A 24,065-nucleotide genomic window follows, 5' to 3' on the forward strand; every position below is an offset into this window, starting at 1 on the left:
GTTTCTGGGTGGGGAAGGAGGGTGAGGCTCATATCATGGGGGCCAGATGCACAGGGGTTGGGTGAATGGGGGAGCAGCTCCCTGTACAGTGACAGAAAGGGAAGAACCTTTATTGATGCACTAGTCACTTAATAATTAACAAACTTAGGGCCACGTTCTGAGGCAAAGTTTCAACTGACTTCATTGTGAGTCATGAATTGGTAAACACTGAGTAAGACCTCTATGGATTTGGCCTGTGGTAAGGAGGTAGTTACTTTTCAGGTGTTTAAGTTTTTGTCAGACACGCAATGAGAGGAAGCATCAGAATAATCTGGTTTGGTTTTAGCCTATGGTGTGGTGGCTCGTCTAAATCAGGTAAATGTTAGGATCCTAGGTTTTGCCAAAAAGTACGGTTACATTATAGAAACACTTGCAGCTTGTTACCAACAATGTATCAACATGTGGCAAGCTCTTTACATTGCTGTGGTGTTGCAAACTGACTTGGTACTGCTGAATTCTTTAGGATTTCTTCAGTCATTTTGAAACACAATGTTAAATGTAACAATTGTAATTTATTCCCTCAAATGGTCATTTCATCCCATCTCCCAAGCCAGGCGGGGTTGGATGGGAGACATCCGGGGCAGGTCCAAGGAGCTGTTGTAAAAGGTGTCATAGACTCAGCATGCAGCACTCTTCCTTCTGGGTCAATATTGTACTAACTCCCCACTGCGGTGTTGTGGGTACCGCCCTGCCAGAGGTGCTCTCTTCTGTTAAGATGTGAATATGGTATGTCCATCTTCACCACTGTCATGTAATTAGGATATGTTTTGTCCACAGTATGCCTTTTGAGGTATCCTTCTAAAAGTCTTGATCTGCTAGACATTAACATCTCATTGGATTGTATGTGCTATCATCCTTGGTAAAGTTATGAAGTTTGGCACTGTGTGTGTTACTGAAACATGTTGTGAGGTTGAAAACACCCACAAGCAGCCTTTCAGGTACAATAGTAAAAAGGCCAAACAATGTTAATGGCTTATTGAGGAAATCATAGAATATTAGGGTTGGAAGAGACCTCAGGAGGTCATCTAGTCCAATCCCCTGCTCATAGCAGGGCCAACATCAACTAAATCATTCCAGCCAAGGCTTTGTCAAGCTGGGACTTAAAAAACATCTAAGGATGGAGATTCCACCACCTCCTTAGGTAACCCATTCCAGTGTTTCACCACCCTCTTAGTGAAATAGTGTTTCCTAATATCCAACATAGACCTCCCCCATTGCAACTTGAGAACATTGCTCCTTGTTTTGTCATCTGCCACCACTGAGAACAGCCTAGCTCCATCCTCTTTGGAACCCCCCTTGAGGTAATTGAAGGCTGCTATTAAATCCCCCCTCACTCTTCTCTTCTCCAGACTAAATAACCCCAGTTCCCTCAACCTCTCCTCATAAGTCACGTGCCCCAGCCCCCTAATCATTTTCGTTGCCCTTCGCTGGACTCTCTCCAATTTGTCCACATCCCTTCTGTAGTGGGGGGACCAAAACTGGATGCAGTACTCCATGTGTGGCATCACCAGTGCCGAATAGAGGGTAATAATCACATCCCTTGATCTGCTGACAGTGCTCCTACTAATACAGCCCAATATGCCATTGGCCTTCTTGGCAACAAGGGCACACTGCTGACTCATATCCAGCTTCTCTTCCACTGTAACCCCTAGGTCCTTTTCTGCAGAACTGCTGCTTAGCCAGTCGGTCCCCAGCCTATAGTGGTGCATGGGATTCTTCCTTCCTAAGTGCAGGACTCTGCACTTGTCCTTGTTGAGTCTCATCAGATTTCTTTTGGCCCAATCCTCCAAGTTGTCTAGGTCACTCTGGACTCTCTCCCTACCCTCCATCATATCTACCTCTCCCCTCAGTTTAGTGTCATCCACGAACTTGCTGAGGGTGCAATTAATCCCATCCTACAGATCATTAATGAAGATATTGAACAAAACCGGCCCCAGGACTGACCCCTGGGGCACTCTGCGTGATACCGGCTGCCAACTAGACACTGAGCCGTTGATCACTATCCGTTGAGCACCACAATCTAGGCAGCTTTCTGTCCATCTTATAGTCCATTCATCCAATCCATACTTTTTTAACTTGCTGGCAAGAATACTGTGGGAGACCGTATCAGAAGCTTTGCTAAAGTCAAGATATAGCACATCCAGCGCTTTCCCCATATCCACGGAGCCCGTTATCTCATCATAGAAGGCAATCAGGTTGGTCAGGTATGACTTGCCGTGTTGACTGTTCCTGATCACACAAGCACAAGGATTACCCCAGGAACTGTGTACAATAGAAACCTCTCAGAGAGCACTACACAATGGGAACTGTTTGACCCAGGTCATAGCAAAAGAGCTTTCCAGAAAGTGGGAAGAAGATATAAAAGGGGGGAAATGACATCATGATGGTACCTCACTCTCCCTACAACAACACACCTGGAAACACTGGAGGAATAAAGACTGAACAGGGGGGAGGTGATGGTCCCAGGCTAAGGGATTGCTAGCCTGTGTATGAAAACCTGGAAACCCCAAGCTGCAGAGCCAATGCAGTTTGTGCCTTAAGAATCTGCCAGGCAGTTTATCACTCAGGGTGAGAATTTGCTAATTCACATCCTCCCTATCTAGTGTGTTATGCTCAGTTTGCGGTTTTGTTTATTTACTAGGTAATCTGCTTTATTCTGTTTGCTATCACTTATAATCACTTAACATCTACCCTTTTGTAGTTAATAAACTTATTTTATGTTTTAATCCAAACCAGTGTGCATTTGACTAAGAGGTCTGGGGAAAATCTCAGCTTGGTTACCACAAATGTGCATGGTCCTCTTCACATTGAGGGAGAGGCGGACTGGTAGTTAAACCCATATACTGGCCAGATTTGACCAGGGCAGGACAGTACTGCTCTGGGGTCCTAGGCTGGGAAGCGGAGTGTGTCCCTACCTATGTGAAAGCTGGTGAAAGTGCAAGCTTGGAGGGCTTTGCAACTTGTCACAGCAGCACAGTGTGAGAGGGAGTCCAGGCTGGTGTGGGTCAGAAGGCTCAGTGGCACCCCAGTTCCAGGTGACACCCTGGGGGGAACCTATCACACAGGCCTTTTGAGGTTATTGATCCTAGGGTATTATTTGCAAGAGGAGGGGTGTTATGCTTGGTATCCTGGCCAAATTCCAATCTGAGTAAAAGAATCTCCCAATGTAAATTCCCCTGGAATTTCAGTTAAATATAGTAGTCCTCATGTCTTATCCTAGGGCTTCATCTTGCAAACATTTAAACACATGAGTACCTCTTCTTCCCCAGAATAAATTACTGTTCTTCTTAGAGTGCTTGCTCAAGTCCATTTCATATGAGGTGTGTGTGCTCACCACATGCACTGGTGCCAGAAAATTTTCCCTCTGTGGTATCGGTAGGGGACCGACTCTGGCGCCTTCTGGAGTGGTGTGCACATGGTATAAGGAGTGTCACTGGCTCCCCCCACCCTCAGTTCCTTCTTGCCGCCAGTGATGGTGCTGAAACGTCTGCTGCTTCGGCTAGCCCTTTTCACTTTGTTCAGTATTTCAAACTTTCTTGTAAAATAGTTGTACATAGTTAACAGTTTCCCTTAGTGTTAGTGTTTTAATTAGTTGGTCCCGAATGGGACTTAGCCTAGGGATGGGGCATGACCCAGTCCCCAGGCTTTAAGCCCTGCGATCACTGCAAGAAACTGATGCCCATCAACAATCCGCATAACAGTTGTTTCAGATGTCTTGGTGGGTCGCATATAAGCGACATTTGAAAGTCCTTCAAACCTTGGACTAAGAAGGAGAGGGACTTCTGCCTCAAAGCGCTCCTCATGGAGTCAGTACTAACTCCAGCACCAGAGCAGTCTAGGTGCAAGTCTGCCCCGAGCACCACAATATTGGTGCAGAGTGCCCCACCTGCGCCGATCCCCGTCCCTGGCATCTTCCAAGAGGCTAAAGAAGACCGGGAGAGGAAGATCTCCTACATCCCTGCTAGGAGAAGGAGAGGGCAGGAGGGGAGCCAAGGCCCAAGTAGGGCAGCTTGATACCTCCTACCAGGAGTCAGGCCCCAGCTCAGGTTGAGTGGTCCCGCCCACCCCGACCTAGGTCTGCCACACCGGACAGTGACGGGGAACTTCATCAGTTAGAGGTCCCGTCGACGCCCTGCAGGCAGTGCAGGATATCCTGGCGCTATTGGTGCCGCCCACACCGGTTACAGCAGTACCCTGGTCTAAGGGTAAACCCGCCTTGGGTCCTTTCTCTAGGTCCCCAATCTCAGTGGCACCGTTCCCCATTGCAGGGGATGTTCCTCCGGTGCTTGCTCGCATGGAGCCACCAGGCCTCGAAGGCAGAGAGGCAGGCTCAGTGAAGCCCTCATCAGTCTCTGGACTCAGGGCACTGCTCGCAAGGTTCGAGGCGTGCCTCGCCTGTGACATGGCACAGGCCTGCAGAGGGTCTGCCCTTCCTAGCATCAACAGCACTGGGACCAGCCCAGTGCTTTACCCATGGCTCGGTACTGGTCGCAGGCCCAAGACAGTCGGTCTCAGCAGTGGAGTTATCAGCTCGCTGATATGCATCACCGTGTCATGGATCCCCTAGATCAGGGAGTAGGTTCTTCCTGGTGACCGACCCGCTCCAGCTCCTGGTCCCGCTCTAGATTCCGGTACCAGTTGAGCAGCGTGACTGAGGTGTAGATCATTGGGACGTCGTCACCAATCCACCAAACCCCGCCGGTCTCCAAGGACTCGCAGAAGGGACTTGTCCCGAGCAGATAGCTCCCTGTCCAGGCGCATACAACAAAGTTCAACTGCGACCCCATCTGGCCTTTCTGCCAAAGCTGGTTTCTTCCTTCCATGTCAATCAAGACATCTTCCTCCTGGTGTTTTGTCCCAAGCTGCACATCACTAATGAGGAAAGGAGGCTGCACGCCCTGACATCAGATGTGCTCTGCCATCTTACCCAGAGTGTACCAAGCCCGTCCCCAGGTCAACCCAGCTCTTCATCACAACAGCAGACAGGATGAAGGGCCTTCTGGTGTCATCCCAGAATTTCCACCTGGATCACCACCTGCATCCAGATCTGTAACAAGCTAGCACAGGTCCCACTGATGCTGATCACGAGGGCCCATTCAACCAGAGCTCAGGTGTCCTCAGCAGCCTTCCTGGCACACATTCCCATCCAGGACATTTGCAGAACCATGGCATGGTCTTCGGTTCACACATTTACGGTGCATTACGCCCTCACACAACAGGGCAGAGACGACGCTGGGTTCGGCAGAGCTGTGTTGCAATCTACACGTCCATGAACTCCTACCGGCCTCCATTGGTACTGCTTGGGAATCACCTAATAGGGAATGGACAGGAGCAAGAACTTGAAGAAGAAAAGACAATTATCTGTTCCATAACTAGTGTTCTTTGAGGTGTGTTGCTCATGTCTGTTCCATGAGCTGCCCTCCGTCCCCACTGTCAGAGTTTCCAGCAAGAAGGAACTGGGGTGGGGTGGGAGCTGGCAGCCAGGGCCGGCTCTAGGCACCAGCAAAACAAGCAGGTGCTTGGGGTGGCACGTTTCTGGGGTGGCATTCCAGCGCCAGCCATGCCATCCCTAGAAATGTACCCCAGCTCGCCTCTGCTCCACTTCTGCCTCCGCCTGCTCCCCTGAGTGAGCCGCCTGGGAGAGAGGGCAGAGGCGGACGTGAGCTGGGGTGGGGAGCGGTTCCTCTACCCCTCCCCCCCCCGTTAATTCCTCCCCCCCTCCCCACCCTTGCTCACCTCCACTCTACCTGCTCCCCTGAATGCGCTGCCTCTCCCTCGCCGGAGAGGGACGGGGGAGAAGCGGAGCGGCGGCGTGTTCAGGGGAGCAGGCAGAGCGGAGGTGAGCTAGGATGGGGAGTTGCGGGGGAGGAGGTGGGGCCGAGTTGGGGCGGAGCCGGGGGTGGTGGAGGTACGAAATAAAAGCGGGAGCTTGAGGACACGTTTGTATTGAAGTTACTGGGATCCAGGAGAGGAAACTGATGTGAGGCCACTTGCAGGTTGCCCTGGGGTCATGAAGGGTCACTCGGGAGGAGACCACTCATTTACACTCCCCCTTTGGAGTACGACAATTTCAGCAACTGAGATGGTTTTAGAGTGCAATTCCAGCACCTTCTTATCCTGGCACCGTAAAATGGCACTGTGGAAAGAGCTGAATCAGGCCGACACACTCTTGCACTTGATTGTCCTACTGCTCTTCTTACCTCTGTGTCAATAGAACGTAGCCTTTCCTAAGTGCAGGCTGTTTTTCTTACACCATCGTCCCATCTTACTCTAGAGAAAGTGGAGTACTGACGGGGGCTACTATACTGTGTTGCAAAAAGGTTACCGTCAATTGATCTGAAGTAGCCTGAACCTGGTGACTCTGTGGCCTGTTACAAAACTGATCATCTTCCCCAGGCATTTGAAAACAGAGGATTAGGGAAATCTGAGATTTGAAATTGTCTGACTTCCTGGTGGTGGTTTACATAGAATTTTGCTGCTGACATGTTGGGGTATTATTTGGATATATTTTTAAGTTAGTTCAAGACTGCCTAGAACATATGGATAGATGCCCATTTTTATAAATCCAAATAAACAAACTTGGGAAGAAAGATTTAATGACCAAACTTCTTAGTGTATAACTAAGCGCCTGATCCAACTCTCACCAAAGTAAAGGAGAGTCTTTTCATTCCCAGTAATGTGAGTTGGATGTGGACTTGAATAATGAATTAAGAATATTTTTAAGTGTGAATGCTAAAATTGAAAAGAACACCTACAACAACATCTGTATGTTTAAATGCACCAGAGAGGAATCAAGTATGTTTCAATGTACCTATCTCTTTTCTTCTTTCAGTGGGATCTCGTTTGTGAATCTTCCTGGAAAGTCCATATTGCTAAATTCTCCCTACTGGTAGGCTTAATCTTTGGCTACTTGATAACAGGATGTATAGCTGACTGGTGAGTGAAAAATCTTTTAATGTTATATAATTTAAATGAATAAAGATGCTAAGTATCTCTCTCGAACTTTTTTAAAAGTTCCTATTCAGGAAGAACCTTTTAATAATTAGATCTGCAGACCTCTGAAAAGAGTAGCATGAATTGGCAGTACAAAATTGTTTTAATTGCTTGGGCTGAGTCACTTATAGCATGATAAATAACAAAAGGAAAATACTTAACTATTGACTTCTAATTATTTGCTGATGACACACTTTGGTACTGCTGTCATGACAGAGCAGAATTAAATATTTTCTAATTATTTAAAAATGGAGCGTTTGTTTTAGATAGCACTAGCCTCTAGTGTTCTGTCAAATAGATACTACAATCACAAATTACTTTTTAGCCATACTTGCTGGTAAAAGGGACAGTGTCAACACATATTTGGCCAAAATTCTCATCTTATTTTTAAAAGGCCTTTACAAACCTTTCCACTGTTTTGTTATTTTTTAAAAGTTGTTTTGAAACAAATGACCATTCCCTTGCAGTGTTTGAAACCCAAATATTGCATAATGACAGGTTTCAGAGTAACAGCCGTGTTAGTCTGTATTCGCAAAAAGAAAAGGAGGACTTGTGGCACCTTAGAGACTAACCAATTTATTAGAGCATAAGCTTTCGTGAGCTACAGCTCACTTCTTCAGATGCATATCGTGGAAACTGCAGCAGGCTTTATATATACACAGAGAATATGAAACAATACCTATTCCCACCCCACTGTCCTGCTGGTAATAGCTTATCTAAAGTGATTTCCAGCACAAATCCACCTGGATTTCATATTCTCTGTGTATATATAAAGCCTGCTGCAGTTTCCACGATATGCATCTGAAGAAGTGAGCTGTAGCTCACGAAAGCTTATGCTCTAATAAATTGGTTAGTCTCTAAGGTGCCACAAGTCCTCCTTTTCTTTTTCCAAATATTGCAGCATTAAGAACATACATATCTGCATTTCTCAAAGTGTGGGGGTATATCCCTCTGGATTACTGGGGAATGGGAATATTGATAGAACTCTCAATTATTCTCCAGAATCTGCTTTCACTTTTAAAAAAAAAATATATCTAGCTGGTATGATTACAAAGAAAAACTTTATACTGTAACCAAAGTGATATATGCTTGAGCTTGCAGAAAGCCTGAAACAATAGCTTTATGGTATGAACCTGCCCCATTCATTCCAGTGGATGCTAACTTACTTGTCAGTTATTATACTTTTTTCACTACTGATTGAAGCATGGAAGAGATGAGAGGAGATGTGGTGTTATGAAGATTTACATGATTACTGCTCACTTTGGTGCCATACCTCACAGCTGTGAGGAGGCGAACCCTGCTGCATGTGTGAAACAACGTGGCCCAAAGCTTCACAGCATCTTAATTTCAATTTTAAATAATAAAATAATGTGGCATTGAAATATTTATTTAATGTCCAGTATTCGATATTCATTGCTCCTCAAAATAAAGCCTTATGGATGTGTATGATGGCGTATAGTTTTATTTCATTTAAATAAAATTCTAAAATTAGGGTAGATCTTAAACAACATGTGACAGAATTGTGGGGAGATGGGTGAGAGTATATGATTTGTTTCATTGCCCTGCAGAAGGGTGTGGGTAGGGTGCTCAGCTTTTAAAAGTTTGGGAAAAACAGATGTAAGTGACCAAATTTACAAAAGGGAAACTGACTTAATTTATTTGCATTGTCTAAGTTGAGAGAAATGCATGAAACGAGAGAGCATAAATAGTGACATAAATTGGATTTTGAAAATTTTCACTTTTAATAATCTGAGCTTGTGGTAGTTACCTAGATAAAGAAATTTGTTTGCAGCATACAGATTTTTAAGTTGATGGTGTTCCTTTAGAAGGAAACTTCTAAAGCTATAAGTGATGACCGCATGACACTATAGTGATTTTCATTCACCAAGTAATTATTAGGGGAAATCTTAGCTGTGTGGGTAGGTATAGGTGGAAGATCTATGGGATCCAGCATGTGGAGACTCCATTTATTCAAACTGGGGACCAAATCCTTATCCAACAACCAGTGCATTATGGATGGTAGCACGTGTTCTAATACAGTGTGGTATGGGCAGTTTGTCACACTCTGGGCTAGCACAATGTGCTACCAAAAAACGTTTACTGCTTCTTTCTACAGGAGCACCGTGATCACTGGAAATTGGGCTTACTTAGAATTTTCAGCGTATGGCAATATTCATGCTTATATATGCACAGAGTTTGCCCCTCACATGCTGTCTTCAGACCATTTTTCTTTTGACAGCAGTGCATATTTTATAGCATTAGATGCATGTATCTGCAAGTGCATCTGAATATCCCATCCCATACACTGCTGGTTGCACAAAGGTCTATGGCTGCTTGCATCCTTTGTCCAAAACAAAATGGCAGGTGTCTGGCTGCAAATAATGTTGAAACCTGTGGCCCTTTGGAAATATTCCGCGTTTCATAGCTGGTGGATTGTGGAATCCAGGGGGGTGCTGATTGAGATGAATAAAGCAGTTCATTTCTTTTAGAGGTATTGCTTCAGGTTCTCTGAAGACTCAGAAAAGTGATGCTTCTTCCGTTTATACTTGGTTTACATTTTTGAGGCTGTTTCCACAACCACAGGGGCTAGAAACTTAGTTTTTAACTAAACGAAAGCTGAGATTTGTGGAAGCTGAAGCATGTGGCAAGAGGAGAATTCGCTGGTAAATTTAATGGGCATGGAAAATGTCTCTTCTCTTGAGGGGAAACTTCTATTAATCAAGTGACCTTTCCTCACTATGGAAAACTAAGGGCTTTTTCCTAAATCGCCTGTCATAATTTTTGTTAAAGGCTTGCACTTACTGCAATTTTTATATATTTATTTGCTGTTTTGTTCACTTTCAGGCTTTGAAAATGGCTCTTATATTAAATAGTGATGCACTTAATGCTATTTGCTTTAATCTGTTCATAAATGAATTTGTCCATGAAATCTTTGCAAGACTAATCAAAGCAATAATTGAATTTAATATGCAGAAATGTGAGAAGTGTCTGTGGGTGGGGGGTGGGGAGTGTGTTGGCTGCTATTAAAAATTGGTAGCAGCATTTGGGAGGAACTATGTAATTTGTTCCCAACTGTGCCTATGTCCTCTGCAAGACATAAGCATCTAGTATTGTGTCCACCTTGGATTTTAACACTATTCTCCCCACTTTCCGTTTGTAGGGTTGGTCGACGGCCAGTGCTACTCTTCTCGGTTATATTCATTCTGATATTTGGACTGACTGTGGCTCTCTCGGTAAATGTGACAATGTTCAGCACGCTCAGATTTTTTGAAGGGTTTTGCCTGGCTGGAATAATCCTCTCCCTGTATGCACTGCGTGAGTATTACCTTCATAATTTAGCAAAAAACATGTTTTGCTTAAATACACAGTCTGCTATGTGTTATACTTCCTGCAGTATGTCTTTCAAGAGACTTGTACAAAAAACAGTTGAATCCCAGAGTTCTTTTAAGTCTACTGCATTGGTTTTGTTCCTGGAAATTCCTCCTCCCCCGCCCCAATTCCCATTTTTTCTTGCGTTGCTGGAGAATCAGCCTATGCAGAAAACGTGTTCATGAGTTTGCAAATGGAAGAAAGGATCAAACAATGTTTATTCTTTTGAATTTCTTTAACCTGGGAGTTGCCTCCTGTGTCCTGGCAACGTTCACGGCATAACAGATGTCAACATGATTTCACAACAACTCTTTTCAGCGATTTGAAAAATCCTTGTCTCTTTGTATGTATGGTGGCACGTGATTTTTACTGAGATGTCTTTGATATTAGTAGCTGGGATTATTCCTCTATATAGTCATTTACAGAATTGCGAAAGAGAGGGAAAATTGGTGAAGTCTCATGCTCTTTCTTTGAGTCGCATTGTTCTCTGAACTGCTTTGCTTTGTTTGCTGAGAGAAACTGGACGGAAATCTTGTGAGAAACTAATGTTTGCTCACTGTCGTGTAAGGAGAGAGAGGACTGCTGGTTGATATGGTACACCTAAATGATGTCTATACTGCAGTTAGACAGCCTCATGCCAGCTGACTCAGGCTTGCAGGCCTCAGGGTCTGGGGCTGTTTAAATGTGGTGCAGACATTTGGGCTCAGGCAGCGGTCCGGGTTCTGGGAACCTCTCAAGATCCTAGATCCTGAGCTGCAGCCCAAGCCCCAACATCTGCACTGAATTATAGAATATCAGGGTTGGAAGGGACCTCAGGAGGTCATCTAGTCCAACCCCCTGCTCAAAGCAGGACCAATCTAAATCATCCCAGCCAGGGCTTTGTCACTGGAATCAAACAACCCCTTAACCCAAGCCTTGTGAGTTCGAGTCAGCTGGCATGGGACAGCAGCAGGTTTTTAAGTGCAATGTAGATCTACCCTTACTGGCCAAAATTTTCAAAAGCCTCCAGTTCTCCCCCCCTCAAGGTTTTTGCTCAGCACTATATGAAAATCAAGCTCCTTTAAGGCATCTCAAGTCAGGAACACAAAAGACTAGTCACTTCTAAAATTGGCTGCTATTTTTATTAATCAGAGAGTTAAAAACGGTTTTTAAGTGTGACTTCCAGCTAAATTAATAAACATTCTTCAATGTCCAACTCATAGTTTAGGCGGGGAAAGAGAAATGGCATAAAAGATAAATTCCTAAATCTGATATTTTCACAGGCCTCTGCCTCTTTCTCTCTCAACCTCTCTGCATTATACTGGAATATAGATAAAGATATTCCCTTCCCAGGAGCCAGGCAAAACTGTTTTGATTGGCAGCTGTGTCTGGAGTACTGCCGTAAGTACAGTAGAATGACCATGTACAGTAGTATGACCATAATTAGCATCTAATATCTTATCGACAGGAAAGTATGGCATTTTATTCTTTTATTTCTGGCACTGAAAAAGAATTTATCAAAATATATCCTGGAACCTTCAGTACAGTTCTTCATAAAGTTTTATTTACTTCCTATTGTAAAGTAGATTAATATTCAGTCCATCAATCTCAGGATTTAGCACAACATCCTTAACCTGCACATACATAAGATCCTTCATAGTGCTGGGTTGTTCTGTTTTTGTTTTTTTGTCTTTAGGTTACATTGAGAGGAGATAGGGTGATTAATATATACAAGATTTTGTTCAGTGTGCCATAATAAATTCTATGGTACCTTGGATACATTTTCTTCTCCTGCCTTTGCTCATATAATTCAAATCCGGCCCCAGCTTTCAGTGTTACTGAATAGAAGTAAACCGTACAGGTGTTTATAGCCTGCAAAGGTTATTAGCCTGCCACAAAGATGTGGTTTAGCTTCCTAGTTATGATTGGACTTAGTGCCCACCTAAGGGAAATTTATAAATGACCACCTCAGATGCTTTGGGAATGGAAATAGTATTAAAGTGTTGCTTGAAAACATAGGACTGCTAAGTTTTAGTTTCCTTGCAAGGCACTTGGAATGGCAGAGTTAGAACAGCTAATGGTTTCTTTCCTTTCAAACACCCCTAATACACTAAGGCAGCGGTTCTCAAACTGTGGGTCGGGACCCCAAAGTGGGTCGTGACTCTGTTTTAATGGGGTCACCAGGGCTGGCATTAGACTTGCTGGGGCCCGGGGCTGAAGCCGAAGTCAGAGCCCCACCGCCCAGGGCTGAAGCCAAAACCCAAGGGCTTCAGCCCTGGGTGGCAGGGCTCAGGTTACAGCCCCCCGGCTCAGGGCTGAAGCCCTGAAGCTTTGGCTTTGGGTGGTGGGGCTCAGACTTTGGGTTTGGCTCTCCTGCCCGGGGTCATGTAGTAATTTTTGTTGTCAGAAGGGGGTCACAATGCAATGAAGGTTGAGAACCCCTGCACTAAGGGTAGGTCTACATGGGAACTACACCTGAGCTAGTGCAGGCATGTCTACCCGAGCTGGAATTACACCTTCCCTAAGTGCATTAGGGTGTTGGGGAGGAAAGAACCTAGCAATGTAGCCATGGCCGTGTAGTGGGCTAGCTACCCAGAATACATACTTTGCGTCTTGGACGAGTACATACAGGGGTGGCTAGCCTGGGCTGCTGCGGCTACACGTCTGTTTTTAGCGCACTAGTCCGATCAGAGGTAGCACAGGGATCTCTGCTCGAGCTGAAAATCACACCTTCCAGCCCCAAACTGAGCATTGGAGAACTCACATTCTTTCAAAGACAATGGTGAGATTGAATTGTGTGGGAGCAGAGAGGTATCAAATCCTCAGAAGGGTTTAAAGACACAGATGCTCTCACAAGAGGTCAGATGATTCAGAAAGAGATTGAGGCGGAGACTGTTGGGAAGCAGTCTTATCCCGCAGAAGTTGTGGGAGCGGGGCTCTGAGTTGAGAGGTCTACCTTAGGTAAGATAGATGTGTATAGGCTGTTCATTGTTTTTAACAATCCTTTTCTCTTGCTATGCTGTGTTCCTATGTGAAGATTAAACAGTACTTTGTTTTTAAAAAAAGGCAGTTCTGGGTCACTCTGTGAGCCACTGGTCACAGGTCCCAAAGGGAAGAACTGAAAGTAGCTGAACCTAGTCAGACCTGTTGGGGGTAAACGCAGTTGATGCACAGGGCACTAACCCAGCACTCTGCCTCAAAGTGGGAGAATTGCAGAATTCTGCCTCAGAGAATTTGAAGGCTCGAGGCCTGACACCAGAAGAGGGGACAGAGGTGTGCAGCTAACCCTGAAACATGATACACATGCAGCAGCCAGAGGCACGCTCTCTCCCACTGCTATCCTGAATTGGTTTGCTTGCGGCCTCCCCCGGGTTATTAGTCATACTGAACAAAGTGCACTCAGCAAACATGACAATTGCTGAGCATGTGATGAGGAAGACATTGATCGTTTTTTTGGTTCTGACACAAAGGTAATTCCCATCCTTAGCTCACTTAGTCTTGTAGGGCCATTGCTCTGAGAGTTGTTGTGATTGACTTCTGCGTGGCACCACCCCTTGCTTACTTTAGCTTTATATTTAAATAGACAGGAAAACACTACTAAGGCCCAGATCCTGCCAATGACTCTGCATAAATAGCAATTTGTGACACATTTTGCTCCATTAACTTCATTGGAATTCCATGCAAATGCAGGGGTCCTATAGTGTAGAGTGCAAAATGGAGACCAATGGCACTTGGCATGGGATTTTCTTATCGCTAAAATGCGATGACACTTGTCATATTCATTAAGAAGGCACAGTCCTCCACGCTAAAAATCTTGAAGGGGAAAGTATCTTTCTGGGTGAGTAGAACTGGCATACTAACATCCGTGCATGTTCTTCTCTTTTATCGTTTCAAATGATTTTGTGCTATTGCAAAGAAACTAATGTTATTGCAATGCATCCCTCTCAGTGTACCGGAATGAAGAACAGAGCTGGAGCATTGCCTCCTAAGGCATAGCACAAAGCAAAGGGAACAGGAAACTAAAAATGATATGGAAAGAGACCACCTGCAGTGCAACTAAGATTTTTTTCCTCCCCTACTTTCCTGATTTTGAAGTTTTCTATAATGTGAAGCAGTGTGGTGATAAAGGAAAATGGCGATGATGTGAACTGAGGTCTCTCAGTGGGTGAAAAGGTTATTTTCTGCCAAATGCTGCTGACAGCTTTAACATGCCATCATTCTAATGACCTTACCTGAGCTTAGACAGCATGAGCAGTAGCACAGATTTGCACACAATCCTAGAATGCTCAGTAATTTCATGGGTGACTGAGCTGCAGACTGCTTTGAGAAATTAGAAAGCATAAACTTGAATGAACATGTACATAGGCTCTGAAAATAGGTTTGTTATAAGGGAGGAGATGTATTTCCATGTCACTGCAAGGGGGTTGGTGCCCCTGAGTCTCGGTGCACAATAAAAGGAAGTAGGGCCACGTTGTTCTAGTCTCTTTAAATTTCCGTGGAGATACCTGCTATGGAATTTCTAGCTCATTCTTCAAAAGACGGTTCAGATTGTCCAGTAATCTTTTCAATTGTGATGTCTCTTGTATAATTAATAAGCTTTATGGCTTTGTTTTCTTTGTCCATTTTAAAGGATTAAAAGGTTGAGGGTGACTTTAAGTTGGCAGAAGTTTAGCGTGGGTCCTATTGACTCACCAAGAAGGGAGGCTGCCTTTTGGTGATTTTTTTTTTTTTTTCTGGAAGACTTGTAACCTGTAGTCGAAGGCTAGAGTTTTAGCTGAAGAAAGGCGCAAGACCTGTACAGAGCAAATCCAGCTACTAGGCTGTGGGTTTTCAGGGCCAGATTTGCAAAAGAACGATGCTACCAATTAGGCAACAAAATAAATGGTCAGATTTTCAGCATGGTAACTGCTGAGCTTTTTTCAAAAATGTAGCTATATGTGTGGGAATATGAGCTCCTGGGTTCTGAGCACTTTTGGTAATCTGACCTTGAATGGGTACGACCACTCCAGCGTCTAGTCAAACCCTCAGTACATCATTATCTTCCCCCAACCCTTCAATAACAAAACGAACAAATGTAGCCGAAACGAGTTACGTTAAGTGTTAGAGAGAGAGAAATTGTTTAGTGCAATCCAAATCTGAACGACTGCATGACTAAAGCTATGAAATGAATCTTTCAAGTGGGGGAGGGGAACATTCAACCAGTTTCCCGACAGACTGAAATGAGGTTTGACTTTGTGATGCCTTGATAAGATTCTGTTCTGGTGACAAGATCAAGGTTTTAAAATTAACAACTTCTTGTTTATATAATCACTATCTACCCTAACTAATTATATTCAGCTTTGGTGTAGCAAGAGTGATCACAGACAGATCCTTTGAGAGAGGTTTTCACTGGATCTCACTTCAGTGTATCGAACAGTGCAGTATTGAATGTTGCTCAAAGAACAAATTCAAATTTCTGAAATATCTGATCGAGGTGCAGGTTTCTATACATTGTATATTGGTAAGTTTACTGCTACTTAATTTTTTAATTGCTGCTGTATAAGAAACATTAAGTAAAATAATATAAATTAGGGAGCCCCAAGCTGCTCAACCTAGGTCTGTGTTGACAACCTTTCAGTAACCCCCTGTGGATTGTGCTTAACCTGCACAAAATGAAGTAGGATGCAGCCCACGAAACTACAGGTCCCAACATGCAATATTTCATTAAAAAAAAATCTCCCTTGCTCCACATTCTGTTTCTCAGCAAAACCAAATCTTGACCTCTGACCTTATCAGGTCACCTCAATCTCTTTATTCCTGCTCCCCATTATTTTGTGTTGTTTTTTTTTCTTCTTCAGGGCATATACTCTCCCTTCAGGGCATTTGCTGACTGCTCCATTTTAATCCTTACATCTTCTGCACTTTAGCATTACAGTTGCTCCAGAATGCATTGCTCCCTTCTGACACTTGTCAACCTTCTCTCCTCCCAGAAGTAGCATTTGAAGATGACAGTATCCCAGCTGTGACCCTGAGATTATGTTGAGTAAAGGTTGGAAGTTTGTCAGGAGAGGAGAGGAAGTATTTAACTTTTTGGGAGGTGAGAAAAAGTTTGAATAATTCAAAAATTGGAACTGGGTTTTATTTAATCTGAATCAATTTACTCATCCCAGTTACTGGAATATTTCAGGTATCGGCTGTACGGCTAAGAGAAATCCATAGAGTCAATCCCACATGAGATGTAAAATCTAAACTTTTATTTAATGTATTTTGAGCATAATTGGAAATGCAGCCCAACCATAGTGCTGTGGATAAATACTCTTGTGGATGACCGTGTTATCCAATATAATGGGTCAGATGAGAAAAAATCAATCCCACGATTTTTCTTGTTCAGAATACAGCCTGCAGTCTCCATGTGAAGTATCCTCCTCTAATTGTTCCAAAAGAGCTTCAACAGCTTTGGTATTCTTGGTGTGAGAAGTCTGGTCTATCTCACAAACGCATTATATTTCTGGGACAACAGTTGTGGTTTTCAGGGCTATTTTTATCAAGACACTCAAATAGGAAAATAAGAAACTCCTCAACTTAAATACTGAGGAAACTTATTCTCATTTACACTAGGGTCCTTTTATTAGAGCTGGTTGAGAAATAGTTTTTGTTCCCATGAAAAGTCTTCACAAAAACTAACAAGTTCTCCTTTTTGTTGAAATTTTTTGCTGAAATTTTTTTTACATTTTGTCCAAAAAACCCTCTGAAAACTGAAATTTTAGTTGAAACCCTGTGAGACACTGGCTTCCTCACTAGCCTGGACAATTATCAGCCATACCAAATAAGTCTTTAGCTCTTGGTTTTGGGCTCCATTTATTGTCCAAATGACCACGTACTCACGCAAGGAAAACAAAGCTTCCATTTCGGGGCTTTCTACCCAGTCACCATGTTGCCCAGTCCTGACCACTAGAGTCTTCCTTCCTTAGGGACTGCTGCAGGTCACTGTCCTTTCCTGCAGCTTCTCCCCACACTCCCCCCCATCTGAGCCACTTGCTGACTTTTGTAATCACTTAGTCCCTGTGACATTCCACAGGGTACAATCTGTACCGTTGAACAGCTGTGTTCCCTCAGTTCTTAACCTGGGGTGCCATTTACACTGCTTTGCTGTAAGAGCAGCCACTCCTGGCCTGTTCACACTAGCATGTAAATTCACTCCCAGCTGAATGATATGAGAGCTTCTAGTCAGCCATTCCTGAATTATATTGCAGAGCAACACCAGCAAACTCCCAGTCCCAGATTTGTCCCCAGAAATGTGCATTTTGTACTGCCCAGCTCTTTCCTTCTGGACAATACACTCTCGTAGAAAGTCCATTATTTCATTAATAGAAAATGACAAATCCTGTTATCTCAAATGGAAGTTTCCAAACACACACAGTCTTAGATCAAACAATAAATCAAGTTTATTAACTACAGACAGTTAGATTAGATAGATTTTAAGTGATGAAGCATAAAAGTCAGAATTGGTTACAAAGGAAAAAGGTAAAATGCAAATACTCAACTTAATAAGCTAAGTGAACTTGAAGCAAAGAGGTTCTTTTGTTTTTAAACCCCTTGCTCATAGCAGTCAGGCTGGCCCTTTCATCCCTGACCACTCCCCCAGTTCAGTGGTACTTTTTTTGTCTTTCAAATGTTGTTTGATGCTATGAGTGGAGAGAGGTGATTTGGGGCCTCTGTTCCTCATTTTTATACCTTTTCCAGCCAGTCTGTTCCATTACCAAAATGTAAATTTCTTCTTCATGCCAGAGAATAGCCACTTAAAACTGGTGATAGTCTGTTTGATTATGCCGACGTCTGGCTGAGATGCTGACTAGTTGTTTGTCTCTGAGGAACTGGTTTGGGCTGCTTCCCCAGATTTGGAAGATGCCGTAGTAACATCATAGAGTAGAATCTTATGCCTTTACATACGGAGTTGCCACACACATTTTACCAGTACAATAAAGATCAGCAAATGATGATGAGTTCAAATGATACCCGACAAGGCATACTTTTTATAAAGTTTATCATAGTTGTGTAACAGTGGTAAACATAGGGTACAGATTGTCCCTTCCCAGTTGATTCTGATGATTCACCAAGGCTGGCTGGCTGGCCAGCCCCATGCCTCTGGCCCAGAAGGGTATGTCTACACAGCCCACGGAAATGAGCGTCCCCGCTCAGGTTGATAGGCTCAGATTAAAATGGCTCACACTGCCACTCTAAAAATATCTGCATAAAACCAGGTGGGCTTCAAAGCCTGAACTCCAGCCCAAGCTGCAACTTGAAAACACTGTCTGTACAGCTATTTTGAAGGAACTAGCATGAGTCCAACTAGCCTGAGACTATCCACCAGGTGTGGCCGGCTTGCTCCTATGGGCTGTGTAGACATACCCTAAAGTAGTGGTTCTCAACTGGGGGTCCGCGAGCCCTTTCAGGGAGGCTGCAGAGCCCCATGGCTGAAACCTGATTCCCCCAGGAGAGGCGTGGGGCTGAAGTCAGCAGGCCTCCCTCTCCCCCAAGCCAGGAGCAGTGGATCGATGAAGCCGGGAACCCCAGAGCCATGCTCCCTGCCCCCCGAAGCTGTGAGTGCCACTGGGAGCCCCCCACACCCCATACGCAGCCCTTAACTACCCTCTGAGCTACCTTCCTGTCTACACACACAGCCCCTAGCTACCCTTTCCTTGCACCCTGAGCGGTTTGAACTGAGTCCTACTTCAAGTTATATTTTTGGTTGTGTCCCCCCACAGCCCAGACAGGCTGGGTGGCCTCATGAGTGAGTCAGGGGATGGAGGCGGTGCTCCCTCCCTGGACACTGCTGTGTGGAGTTGGCTCCAGCCCTCCCTCTCTCCCCCAGATAGAAGTAAAACTATGCCTATGCCCAAGGGTCCCCCCACGGCCCAGAGCCCCACGCTCTCCCTCCCCCTGCCGGGCCCTGGCATTTTTATAGCATGTTGAGGGGGCCTCAGCAAGAAAAAGTTTGAGAACCTCTACCCTAAAGGGGCAAGCCACCCTGTTACAAGCCCTCATACCCCCCTTCCCCCGTCTTTGTTGAAAACAAACATTTGCTGTGGACATTTTTTTTTTTTTTTAAATGAAAGGCATTTTTGTTGGGGAGGGAAGCGGGAGAGAATACAAATGAAAAATCCAGCCCAGCTCTATCCTTTAACATCACTCTGACAGTGTAAAGGGGTGTTAAAGTGGGTGTAAATTTAAGTTTTGAAACGTTTCCATCTTGACACTGCTTTACACTGCTAGATTAGTATAGAGAGGCCTTGGTGTAAATGAAAATCATGCCCTGGATTTCGGATTGACAGTGAGGAAATAACTTTGATTCTTTCACGTGAACTTGTATTTTTTTCTGTCCTTGCCTTTTGTGGCAGAAACTAAGGAGCATTTTTTTGTTCTGTAAATCTGAAAACTTCACAACTGCTCTTCTTTTGGCACTACGGTCTCCCTCCTGTGTTGATTCCAAAGGGGTGATCAGTGGGGAAACCAGAGAAAGATACTTTTAATTTTGAATGCTCTTTGCACATACATGAGATGTCCTAACCTCCTTAACTTCAGTGTACCTGGTCTAATCATGCCAGGATGCTTCTCCCGTTCTAAACTCTGACTTTGTTCTCCAAGGTTATTTTCCCTTCTGCATTGCAATAAACGAGTGCAGCTTTTAATGTCATACATACATAAAGATTGCTGCCTGGCTGTATGTTTAATGCAACATATAAACTAATATTGGAAAAGTTTAGCAACATTAAGGCTGAGAAATCCATGGAAAGGAATTGAGAGATCTGAGTTGAGATTTAAAATGGCAGATGAGAAAAGTGAAGGGAGAGAGTAATGGAGCTGCTATTGGTACTTTAATAATTGTATGTTCTAAAGATAACCCTGCTGTTTGCCTCAGGGACCAGAACACAAATATCAGTGTTTGAAGATATCCATTGCTGAGTTTCTATCCCCAAAACACAATTTCAAAGCAAAATAATGCAGTAGTCCTGGGAGGGTCAGTAGCTTTTTTTTTTTTTTTTTTTTAAGAAGCATTTGATTTAAAAGGAAATTGTATCAATTCTGTACTGAACATCCTGTCAGTCCTCAAACCTAGGAGTTTGTGAGTGAGCGAATAGAAACTGTATTGCAGCAGGGAACACTTTATCCTTATCCTTTCTCTGTGGGGCAGAACTAAAATGTCACATTTGACCACTTTGGAACTAGTGTAAGAGAGGTTTTGAAATCTATATCTGGACACAGGCAATATTAGCGAGGCTCAGATTTGGCTCATTATGGAGAGAGGTTCGAGCAGTGATTTTTGTCTCAAGTTTGGTCCCATCTCCTACTTCGGGTTTTCTTTTGGTGTCTATGCTAGATCTGGAATAGCATACTGAGTACCTGCTTGTATTCATGGATCTTTACCAGGTGTGTCTGGTCTATCTCTAACCCCTTCTTCAGGTGGCACACTTTCTTCTTCACCACCTGTGACTGTTGCATTTCAGTAACCTATAGTTTTCCAAATATCCGTCCCAGTGATATCCTTTAGATCCAACCTCCAAGCATTGATCAGAGCAAGTAGCACACAGCAAGATGGAGGACATGGGACTCCTGATAAGATGGGGTGTGATTAAAAACCATTTCACTTTAGCTAGAAGAAAAACCATCATTTACACGAAAGAGTGAGGCATGCTAACAATCAAAGGTTGCACATAGGTTTGAACTATGCATCACCTAGTTATTTGAGGTTGCAAGAACAAAAATGCAGTACAATTAAGAGTATTGACCATAAAAAATCTGTCAGAGCCTAGTGACTGTTAATATGAGAGCAGTACTGCTGTGTGATGCCATGCTATCACAGAGATCCCATCACTGGGTTTCAAGTGGCTGGTGAAATTTGTAATGAGATATTAATGTCTTTAACAGTTAGGCCCAATTTGCAGTGAGAGACACTTGTCTGTTATGATTATGAAATACTCTCATTTCCCCCTATTCTCACACTTCTTCTATGCATGCACTCTGCCCGTGGCAGCTTGCACATTGAATTTATAGTCTGATGTCGCTCTGCCCACAAGAATGAAACATGAAGTAAAATATTTTATGGGAGATCAGTTGTTTCAGAAACAACTCCCTTGTCTGTACTAAGTGGATTAGAGCGGCTTAACAAAGGCTCCCTCTCCCTGATTCCTAGATGGAATATAAAATTTTAAAATATCTATTCATAAATCTAGCAAAAGTTTGGCAAAGTTTCATATTCTTGTCGAGCAGGTTAACGGCAGGTTCAAGAGCGCTTAATTGTGTCTGTTGTAAATGCAGAATTGTATAATCCCCATCATTGACACTGTTTTTGCAAGGTTATTTGCTTGTGCGTGTAGTTATTGGTTTGTTTTTTCTTCTTGGTAACAAGTTGGAAGTATCCAGTTTACAAAAACATCCTGCATTGGTATCAGGAAATAAATGGCAAAATCCTATTACAGAATATAGTCGATTATATGAAGTGGTGGTGTTTAATTTCACTTGCTAAAGATTTCTGAAGATGTGAGTGTTTTTTCTAAGCAGCCTTTCTCTGCAACTATGCTAGAGAGAACCAACTTTTTTTAAAAAAACAGGACTTCAAGCTATCTTCTTCCCAAAATGGTCATCTTCATTTGAGCGGACAGTCTTCACTTTTTTTCTTAGGACATCTCTGTCCTGTCATAGGGAAAAATTAACCAGGCAAAAGAGAAATGCTTCTTGCAGATCCTTTAAAGAAAAGCATGTCCATTATCGGTATCTGTGCTTCTTCTTTTAATTTAGCACCCTTCAGCTCTTGGAATGAGCAGGCTATATCCTTGGGCTCATTTAAAAAAGAAAAAATCCACTGAAACTTGATTAGAGAACCAGATATGATCGGGTCTCAGTTACTGGACTTCCTTCTCACCGGCAAGCTTTTGCTAGCAATGTGCGAGGAGTTTCAGCAGAGAATAAATAGAAACCTGCAGTCAGCAGATGACAATAAATAGTCTGTTGCTCAGAGTAAAGCTTTCTGTCCAGTGACTTGGCAGCGAGTGACTAGGCCCTCAGGAGCAGAAATGCAGCATTGCAACGTTACAGTACTGAAGGTCAGCTTCTTACATGGAAAAATGAGAATACACAGCTTCATTGTTTTCTTCACTGAGCTTGTTCTTCAGGAGAAAGCTAATTTTTTATAAGCTTGTTGTATGTAGTGGGTGAATAAAGGAATAGATGTTGCTGTCTGTGTCCAGTGTGCAAGAATTGAAAGATGGTTACAGGACTGACCTGTTTTTCAACCTCCCGCTTTTATGTATTGCAAGAGAATCTTGAGATCTTTATTTGGAACTGCAGTGGCATGTTTTGTATTTTTTTGTTTCCCGTCCTCACCCCCCTCCCCGTTTCTTAATTAATTAATGAATTTTAAACTGTCACTTAGGAGTTGACATGAAAATGTGTTGCTGAGTAATTATTACATATGAAAACTGGACATAATGGGCTTTAAAAAACAAGGTCAAAGGGGATTTATTATGCTGCATAGATTGGAAAAACATGTAAAAAAAGTCTGAAGTAAGAGTGATTAAGTTTCTGATACATCTGCGTTTTATTTGGGTCAGGAATTACAGAGCTGAGGAAACTCAGTTTCCATATCTAAAACAGATAAGGAAGAGGAGTTTTTCCTCGGAATAATCTATCTTTTGAAAAGGAGAGAGAATGGGAAAAATCAGACATGATACCTCAATCAGGTATGCTGTTGGTTTGTGCTAACAGATATGTAACAAGTATCCACTTTGGAATTGATTTATACACAAATACCTTTATTCTGGTGGTATTGGACTTGGAGTATTGTTTTGTGAAGTAGTATGATAGAATTTCAGGATTTAAAAAAAAAAAACATTAAAGTAATACATTTAAAATTTGCCAAAGTACATAATTTCCAGAAACTGTATACAGCATTAGAATTGCATCTCTCTCTCTCTCTCTCTCTCTCTCTCTCTCTCAATCGGGGATCTCAAACTCAAATCACCACGAGGGCCACATGAGGACTAGTACATTGGCCCAAGGGTCGCATCACTGACACCTTTTCATACAAAGATACAAAAGCCCTCCCCTGCCCCAGCTATTCCAACCCCTTTCCCAAATCCCCGCCCCGGCCCTGCCTCTTCTCCGCCTCCTCCCCTGAGTGTGCTGTGTCCTCGCTCCTCCCCTCTCCCTCCTGGAAAGTCCTAAGCCCTGCCAAACAGCTGTTTGGCGGCAGGAAGCACTGGGAGGTAGGCAGAGGAGCAGGGACTCAGCGGGGGGTGAGAGGGGCTATGCGGCCCACGGGCCACATGTTTGAGACTCCTGCTCTAAATCTTTAATGAACCCAAACTGTTGTGAAATAAGATTTACACTTCATGAGGAAACAAACATATATACAATACATTAAAAATTTATTGGTAACCTACTGAATTTATCTAAAAACTAAATTGAATTAAGACTAAACCAATTTAAACATAGCAGAAACCTCAATGCTCCAGCACAGACTTTATTATTATGTAGAATTTTCTGTTGGGGAAAATTAAATTAAATATTTTATTTTGGGTTGACTTTTATCTTTGTATCTTGAGCTGCTATGGTGCTTTGTGGGAGTTGCAGTTCTGGATCCTTCATGCCCCCATTCTGCCCTAAGGGCCCAGCTCCATGGACTACATTTCCCATGAGGCTATGCAGTC

General features: G+C 43.5%; 2 protein-coding genes across 3 annotated transcripts in view; both read left to right on the forward strand.

Annotated features, from left to right (window-relative positions):
- LOC140907042 (tubulin beta-2 chain) overlaps positions 1–24,065 on the forward strand; it is a 455,502-nt gene that overhangs the window by 280,150 nt on the left and 151,287 nt on the right. The gene's annotated exons all lie outside the window — the stretch shown is intronic.
- Positions 1–24,065, forward strand: part of SLC22A23 (solute carrier family 22 member 23) — a 165,391-nt gene that overhangs the window by 27,393 nt on the left and 113,933 nt on the right. For both annotated transcript variants that reach the window (XM_073332151.2, XM_073332152.2), the window contains exons 2-3: positions 6,872–6,975; positions 10,193–10,347. In XM_073332151.2, the coding sequence (XP_073188252.1) occupies positions 6,872–6,975; positions 10,193–10,347 (259 nt within the window). The remainder of the gene's footprint in view (positions 1–6,871; positions 6,976–10,192; positions 10,348–24,065) is intronic.

Source organism: Lepidochelys kempii, chromosome 2 (genome assembly GCF_965140285.1).
Source record: "Lepidochelys kempii isolate rLepKem1 chromosome 2, rLepKem1.hap1, whole genome shotgun sequence".
Taxonomy (NCBI): Eukaryota; Metazoa; Chordata; order Testudines; family Cheloniidae; genus Lepidochelys; species Lepidochelys kempii.